Here is a 9,040-nt window from a genome sequence, read left to right as displayed (position 1 = left end):
TAATCTTAAGTCCAAGGAGCCCTGGCTGCACAGTGGTTAACCACTTAGCTGCCAACTAAAAGGTCGGTAGTTTGAGCCTACCAGCTGCTCTGCAGAAGAAAGATGTGGCAGTCTGCTTCTGTAAAGATTTACAGCCTTTGAAACCCTATGGAGCAGTTCTACCCTGTCCTATGAGGTTGCTATGAGTCAGAATTGACTTGAGAGCAGTGGGTTTGGTTTAATCTTAAGTCCGAGTCCCTGAGTGGTGCAAATGGGTAATGCACTTGGCTGCTAAGTAAAAGGTTGGAGGTTCTAGTCCACCCATAGGTGCCTTGGAAGAAAGACTCGGCAGTCTACTTCCGAAAAATCAGCAATTGAAAACCCTATGGCACACGGTTTTACTCTGACACACGTGGAGTCACCATGAGTCAGAGCTGACTCATTGATGACTTTTTTCTTTTTAAATCTTACATCAGTTTCCTTTGTTACCTGCTTTTTTCTTTCCTTGCATTTATTTCAGTTTGTACTTATACCAGCATTAGTGTGGTTATTTGATAAAATGTTGTTTTCCTTGTTAGACTATAAGCTTAGTGCCTGACCCAGAGCAGGCTTTCAATAAATATTTGTTGGCAAAGAACCTTCAGTCTGCTGAACTGTGGAGTGTGATTTAAACCTAGCAAGTGTCTTCCAAACTCAGCAATCATTAAGGTCCTCCCAATGAAGGCCCTGCTGTAGTGTCAGGGTGATGATATCTTCATAACTTGCTTCTTTCACCCGTGAACATTTGAAGATGTTCCTGATTTTGACAGTGTTCTGCATTAGATTGTAATCTCCATCCTAAAAGGAAGAGCCATTTCTAAACTGTCCTGTGGGGCTTTTAATACTACACTCAGATGGACACACTTTTTTTTAATAAGAAGGAGATATAAAATAATGGTATAACTACATGATTTCCTAAAAATGATGTTAGTCATTGAAAGAAATAATCATAACCATTGGGGAACTTACATCCCTAGGGAATTTTATAGAATGGTGTGCTATATATGTGGCAATCCAAATCTCTTATAAGTGACCTAGGCTCTCGCATGGTTTATTTCAGAAAATATAGCTGTGGTAGCTAGGGTGGAAAAGTCCCTTCTGAATATTGAGTGAGGCTGAACAGGATGTGCTTCTCTTTTAAGAGTCAGTTAAACTTTCTGTGCTTTCTCCCGGGGGTATATATCTACCGTCCTCTTGGATGTATCGTGATTGGCAAATGTTGGCTGTTCCTAAGCGCGTTGAAGGTTTTGTTTGGCATTCTGGGGGCTGAAACACCCTAGTCATGACAACGCTTGTTGGAAAGTGAAGGATTTAAGATGACTTCTGTATTCATGAGTCTTTCCAAACAGTAGTCTCTGGCAGTTGAAGAGCTAGGCAGTCATAAACCGGTTTTACTGGTGTGTCCCCTGAGGACACTTACATGTTCCTAGAAATTCTCCTTTAGGTAGCCTCTTTCAGATTCCTTCAAAAAATGAATGGCTTTCTTGTATGTTTTTTACAAAGACCACAGGCAGTGGAAACTTCATGGAACTGGGTGTGGGTCTCTGTTCAAACTAAGAACTAATTCTTGAAGGAAGCAGGAGTTACGGCGTGAGTAAGATAGAATCAGGACCAGAGATCACAAACTGCAACCCAGAGGCCAAATCTGTCTAATCTGCCCTGCAAATGTGTTTGTTTGGCTAAAACAGTGTTTGTTTTATAAACATGTAGATTAGTTTCCAAGCCACAAAAACTGAGAATTTTTAACTTAAAAAAAGCCTGGATATATGACTTGTCTTGAAAATGTGGAATAACCTGGTCACACTGGGATTTGACCAGCCCTCAGTGGAGCTGAGAGCTGCACCCATCTGGAGGGAGAAGGCTGTCCATGCACCACACTATCCCCTAATCTCACTCATTTATTCAAATCACCTTCATGACCCCAAGACAAGTTATGAAACTGAGAATAAAAGGCATTGTGAAGAATTATGAAGGAGACAGACTTTTACGTTGAAGTCACACGATCTTCTTGCTAAACAAATGAAACACTTTGTTCAATAGACAAGAGATGAGCTGATAATCTTTGAAGCCTGGAAACAGAACAGTGGACACTGTCTCCTAGTTTCATAGGGTTTAGCACTGAGTCTCTTGGACAGTTCTTTGACAACCCTTGGTTCTGGGCAGAGATCAGCAGTACCATTTGAGTTTCGTGAAAGGAAACCCTTTAAATTCCTTCAACTTCTGCTGAGGGCCTTTTTATGCAAAGACCAATTCTAAAATGCTGAACCCCACTACCATTCTGGGGGAGTGTATCATTTGTCTCTGCAATTGTACTTCACATTCTTCAGGATAATACTATTAACATTTACCATGATGGGGCTTTTGTATTATCCACTGTCTGAATAGTTCATACACATGATTGTGAAGAAAGTACTGGAGTAATTCCTGTTTTGTAGAAGTCTGTGTGTTGACTATGCAAAGGCATTAAACTGTGAGGATTATAACAAATTATAGATAACATTTTGAAGAATGGAAATTCCAGAACACTTAATTGTGCTCATGAGGAATTTGTACATAGACCAAGAGCCAGTTGTTCGAACAGAACAAGGGGATACTGTGTGGTTTAAAATTAGGAAACCGTTATATGTTGGCAGGGGCAGATTAACCAGTAAACACGGTATGCGCGGCTTGCACTGTGGTGGAGGGCAGGTGAAATTGTGCACTGCAGACTGGTGGGAAGGCACAATTGGGCTCATGTGTACCTGGCTTATTGGGTAATCTGGGCCTGTGTGTTGGTCCTGGAAAGACTACCTGTGGAAGGTGAGGTTTGAGATGGGTTTGAAGGCGGTAGAGGATGTACTTAGGCAGGGACAAGTAAGGAGACATTCTTGATTGGGAAAGGGAGAATTTAGAGTTGGCATTTGCCGCGAAGACTCAGACAGTCAACAGAGCAAACCGAGAAGCACTAGAAGTCATTTTGAATTTTGAGAATGAGAGTAGAATGATCTGAAAACAAAACAAACCACTGCTCCAGGTAGCATTCGCCACATATTGGGAACACAAAGAATGCCTCTGTCTTTAATCTTGTTTTGCACAGCCTTGCAGAAAAGATTGTTTAACACACTCTTTATGTTTTGTCTTCTGGGGGAACCTTACCAGGAAACTTACGATCATCTTTTGGAAGTCCCAGTCACTCGGGAGCAACTAAACCACTATCGGAATGTGGCTGAAAATGCTCAAAGTGAACTTGCAGCAACTTTGGTCAAATTTAAATGTGCTCAGTCTGAGGTAAGATTATGTACTCTATTCATTCAGAAACGGACCTTTTTAGCTTCTTACAGAGTAGAGTAGAGATGGGAGGTGGTAAAAAATAGGACCATAGGATACAGATTCAAAGCTTTTGGCAAAGTTTGTATTTTTTTTTAATCTTATTATGTGCCTACACCTTGCCAAAAAATAAAACCAAACCCATTGCTCTTGAGTCTGACTCATAGCGACCCTATAGGACAGAGGAGAACTTCCCCATAGGGTTTCTAAGGAGTGGCTGTAGATTTGAACTGCTGACCTTTTGGTTAACAGCCGTAGCTCTTAACCACTGCACCACCAGGGCTCTGCCTACCCCTTAGTTGTAGGGAATCCCTGAAAGGTTATGCCTTTGCCGTGCTTCAAAGTACAGCACACAGGGTGGCTTTGCCTGAATCCTGCATCTCAGAGGAGCTCCACAGCCTTGAGGTATCTGGGGGCACCCGAGGACATTGAGTAGAAATCGCATAGGCTTTGGAGAACTTTTAGCACCACTTGGAATATCTTCTTTAAATATGGAGCTCTTGTGAGGTAATTCTGAATTCCTTTCCTGTGGTAGTTATGATTGGCTGGGAAAATTCTAGAAAGATGATTGGGATGTATACTCTGGCAATTCAAGGCTAGATCAGGTCTGTAGTGGAGTTTCTGAGAGAGTTTCCCTGGACTCATCCTGTTCAGAGCCTAGTGGCCCTGAGCAGTCCTAGGCATAGCTATGAGGTGACTAGTAGTTTGACAAAGGGTGCCAGAACCCAACTGAAAGATGCGTCCATAACGTGTGTGTGTGTGTGTGTGTGTGTGTGTGTGAATGTATGTGTGCATACTCATGGTTCCTAAGAAGTACATGTATTCATCAGATTTTCTTATATGGTAGACCTGACATCTTAACTTCAATACAACACATAAAACATGGTTCAGTGTTTTGATGCCACAAAATTCATAAAAGTTAAAGTGCTTCCTTTGTATAAATCCTATAAGGATTTTCCTTTTCTGCTATATTTTCTCAGAAGTCTGAATATTAGTTTTCTTTGTCACCCACAATGAAGATCCAGAAGGTAAGTGGGAAAAGCCTAGTGATATATTGAATAGTTTGCTTTTATTGGGGAAATAGTTGTGGCTGTGCAATCACGAATAGCATGGCTTGGGAGTTTCTTGTTTAATTGTTCATCAGCAGCAACAACAACCATAAGGATTTAGAAAATGGGTTATCATTGCAAAATATTTTATTGCTTTTTGCAAAATGCACCACAAATATCTCTTGAGTGAGACTAAATCAACACAAGCTGTGGCTCAATTGGTTTTGAAAAGGACAGAGTATGAAGTCCATTATCAGGGTATAATTTCCCATTTGGTAATACAGATACAAATACAAAGAAAAGAAAATAAAGTTAGATTAAGTCATGAATAAAGGAGTGAAATTTAAATTTTGGTTTTGAGTTTCTTAAAGGTATTTCAAATTTATATGATTAAATTCCTTTTCCTCTTTTTGCTTCTTTTGTATGTCAGCTTCGAGACCTCCGGTCCAAGATGCTTTCTAAAGAAGTTTCCTGTCAAGAGTTGAAAGCTGAAATGGAGAGCTATAAAGAAAACAACGCCAGAAAATCATCTCTCCTCACTTCCTTGAGAGACAGAGTTCAGGAGCTAGAAGAAGAATCAGTAGCACTTTCTTCTTCTAAAATTAGAACAGAAATCACAGCTCACTCTGCCATCAAGGAGAACCAGGGGTTAAAGAAGAAAGTTATAGACTTAGAAGAAAAATTGCAGTAAGGATTTTTAAGTGTATCTCTCAGTTTATTTAATGGTAAAATACTAGCGTCTGATAGCAGGATACACCTTTGAATGGACTGACATTTTGCATCATTTGGTCCTGAAACTCAATTAAAAAAATTTTTTTTTACTTCAATCAAATATCTTTGGAGTATTGAAAAATTTTCCCAAGCCCATTTTGAAATGTCATCAAGAGTCTCAACAAATAGAGAATTGTCCTAAGCATGTTTCTGTCCTAATGATCAGGGCTGCAAATTCTTCTATAAACAACTTGGGAGATTTCCCCCAATTGCAGGTTTAGCTTGAGGCAGGTGAGTAGTAGGGAAGCAGATATTCAGAAACGAGTTATAAAAATACCCTGGACCCAGACCACCCTGAGCACTTCTCACTAAGTTTTATTGCCAATTTATTTAGAGAACTCATGAAACTGAGGTTTTCCATTCTTAGTTCGGACAAAAAATGATTATTGAGACAATCGATAATAGCTGTTTCTAAAATAGACTTTTAAAATTTTACATGTAACGACTTAAAATATCTTTATTGATAAAATAATTGATATTTATTTTTTGGATTCCATCTTAAAAAAACAAACCAACACTTGACCAACCTCACTTCTAGCTCCTGTCCTCTTTCTCTTCTTCCACTTACAGCAAAACTCTTAAATACTTGTGTACTCACAGCCTCCAATCCCCCGTGTCTTAGTCATCTAGTACTGCTTTAACAGAAATACTACAAGTGGATAGCTTCAACAAAGAGAAATTTATTCTCTCACAGTCTAGTAGGTTACAAGTCCAAATTCAGAGTGTCAGCTCCAGGGGAGGGCCTTCTCTGTCAGCTCTGGAGGAAGGTCCTTGTCATCAATCTTCCCTTCGTCTGGGAGAATCTCAGTGTGGGAACCTCAGGTCCAAAGGACACGCTCTGCTTCTGGCACTGCTTTCTTGGTGGTATGAGGTCCCCAACTCTCTGCTTGCTTCCCTTTCAACTCTTGAGAGATAAAAGGTGGTACAGGCCACACCCCCAGGAAACTCCCTTTACATTGGATCAGGGATGCAACCTGGGTAAGAGTGGTTTTACAATCCCACCCTAATCCTCTTTAATGTAAAATTACAATCACAAAATAGAGGACAACCACATAATACTGGAAATCATGGCCTAGCCAAATTGATACACACGTTTTTTGGGGGACATAATTCAATCCATGACACTCCCCTCCATTTTCTATTGAATCTACCCCATTGAAACCACTCATTCAGATCACCAATGACCCCACATTGCCAAGTTAAATGGTCAGTTTTCTCTTACTCTACCTGTCAGCAGCATTAGTCACAGTTGATCTCTCTCCTTGAGCCATTTTTCTTCTCTGGCTTCCAGTGCCTACTTTTTATCTTACCTTTCTAACTACTCTATCACAGTCTCTTGCGCTTGTTCCTCCTCATCCCCTTGACTTCCAATTGTTGGCGTGCCCCAGGTTCAGGCTTTGAGTCTGTTCTCTTTTCTATCTAAACTTGCTCTCTTGTTGAGCTCATCTAGTTTCATGGCTTTAAGGATCATCTAAATGTTGATGAGTACCAAATTTATATATCTAGCGAGTATCTCTTCCCAGAACTCAAAACCCACACGTCTTACTACTTACTGGACATCTCCACGTGGATGTCCAATAAACCAAAATCAAATCAAATCAGTTGCCATCCAGTTGAGTCCGACTCATGGTGACACCATGTGTGTCAGAGTAGAACTGTGCTCCATAGGGTTTTCAATGGCTATGATCTTTTGGAAGTAGATCTCCAGGCTTTTCTTATGAGACATCTCTGGGTAGATTCAAGATGACAACCTTTCAGTTAGCAGCCAAGTGCTTAACCATTTGCACCACCCAGGGAATCAGATGTCTAATAGGCATCTCAAATTTGATATGCCCTGGTGTTCCTGCAAAATCCTCATGCACATTTCCTTATTTCATTTAATGATAATTCAATTCTTCCAGTTGATCAAGCCAAAAATCTTGCTGTCATTTTTGGTTCTCTTTCTCTTTCACATTCCATATCTCATCCATCAGCAAAACCCATCATCTCTACCTTAAAAATAAATCTAAATTTTGACTACTTCCCATTGCCACCCTCGTTGCCACTAACCTGGTCCAAGCCACTGTAATCTGTCACCTGGATTATTATAATAGCCTGTTAAGCAATTTTCCTGCTCTGCTTGTGGCTCCCTGTAGCCAGAGCAGTCCTGTTAAAGTGCAAGTTAGATCAAGTCAGCCTTCAGCACAGAGCCCTCCAATGACTTCCCCTATACCCAAACTATTTCCTATGACCTAAAAGGTTCATTCGGACATGGTTTTACTCCTGTTCTCTCCTTTAGTCTTCCCATCCTAGTTCACTGGCTTTTTTCCTGTCCCTTGAATATGCCAGGTGTAATTCTACCTCAGCATCTTTGCAGTTGCTAATCCCTATGCCTAGAAAGTTCTTCCCCCAACATGGCATGCCCAGCCCCTCTACTTAATTTGGGTCTTCACTCAAGGTCACCTTCTCTGTGGTCTTCCATGGCCACTACATCTAAGATTTTACCCTCAAATATTTCTTATCCTTCTTTCCTGCTTTATTTTTCTCTCTCCAGCCCTTTTCTAACATGCTAGGTATTGTATATATGTTAACGTTTTGATTGTTTTCTGTCTTTTCAATAGAAAGCTCCATGAGGGCAAGGATTTTTTTAAATCTGTTTTGTTTACTACTATATCTTTAGCACCTTTAATAGGGCCTGGCACATAGTAGGGGCTGGATACATATTTATTAACTAAATGAATAATAAAAATGATGCACCTTGTAAAAGAAAGAAACAAAAATGCAGAAAAATGTTACGAAGAAATTAAAAATTACTCAGAACTTTATGATTGCAAAAAGCCTACAGTTTACATTTTGTTGAACATATTTTCAGGCAGTTGTACAAAGATGACATCATGTAATGTACTATTTTTACTGAATAATATGTTGTAGATATCAGTGTATCATTTTTAAGGCCTATGATGATCATTGCCTGAGATAACATAATTGACCTAACCAGTTCCCTTTGCAGTTCCTATAGACATTTAGTTCCCCTTTAAAAAGCATTATAAACCAAGCTGCCATGAATATCCATGTGCACTAATGTTTTCACGTTTATGTAGTTGTGTCCTTAAGGTATATTCCTGGAACTTTGGTTGTTGAGCTAAAGTGAGATGCAAATAGAGTTGAAAGTAGTTGAGACCCTTGGCATGGATAAATCAGATTGAAACCTTGGGATTCATGTATGGGTCATATATGTAAATCAGTCAGAGCTGTAGCTCTAACTGTGCCTTTTATGGGTCCAAAAGACTGAATACCTTTCATATGCTGAAAATAAGGACTCAGAGATATATTGATGGTGGTTTTTTATTGTTACACGTTTTTCTAAATAGAAATATGATATGCTTTTGAGTCTATGCAATTATATGCTTTGTTAATCTTTGAATAGGGTAAAAGAATTTGCAGTAAACACTCAACATGGTAAAAAGGGAAAGCAATAATCATGTTTGTTACCTAGGGAACTGCAATAAATGCTGCCAAATTACTGAAATGATCCTAATTTGCCTTTAAAATATGCCTATTTTTTGATGATCTTTTAGTCTCTAACATTTAAAGCATTAGAAATAGACTCTGCTATTTCAACAAACCTATCTGAGATTTGAAATCAAATATTCATCACAGAGCATGAATCTATTGATTTTCCTAGACTGAATAATTCCAACGCTCTTTAAAGACTCTTGGTGTGTTAAAATAAGTAATGATCTTTGGTGGTGATTGAGCGCCTCTGTTTTTCAGAGGTGGGAATGTTCCCTATTGGCCTGATGTATTTTTTACTACAATTATGTTTGGCCGTGAACCAGGGAATGCCTTAACTAATCCTTACAGAGCACAACACAATGCTGGAAAATGAAACATCCAGGATCACTCTTCCTCTTACC

At 39.5% G+C, this 9,040-nt stretch overlaps 1 protein-coding gene across 1 annotated transcript in view; it reads left to right on the top strand.

The window, feature by feature from the left end:
* The first annotated feature begins 2,722 nt into the window (after nt 1-2,722).
* Nucleotides 2,723-9,040, top strand: part of CCDC170 (coiled-coil domain containing 170) — a 77,156-nt gene continuing 70,838 nt past the window's right edge. The window contains exons 1-2 of the mRNA XM_004368825.3: nt 2,723-3,285; nt 4,804-5,060. Of these exons, the coding sequence (XP_004368882.2) occupies nt 3,064-3,285; nt 4,804-5,060 (479 nt within the window). The 5' untranslated portion in view covers nt 2,723-3,063. The remainder of the gene's footprint in view (nt 3,286-4,803; nt 5,061-9,040) is intronic.

The sequence above is a fragment of the Trichechus manatus genome, unplaced genomic scaffold, assembly GCF_000243295.1.
Source record: "Trichechus manatus latirostris isolate Lorelei unplaced genomic scaffold, TriManLat1.0 scaffold00002, whole genome shotgun sequence".
In the NCBI taxonomy this organism is placed as follows: Eukaryota; Metazoa; Chordata; class Mammalia; order Sirenia; family Trichechidae; genus Trichechus; species Trichechus manatus.
This window is presented reverse-complemented; position numbering and strand designations above follow the sequence as displayed.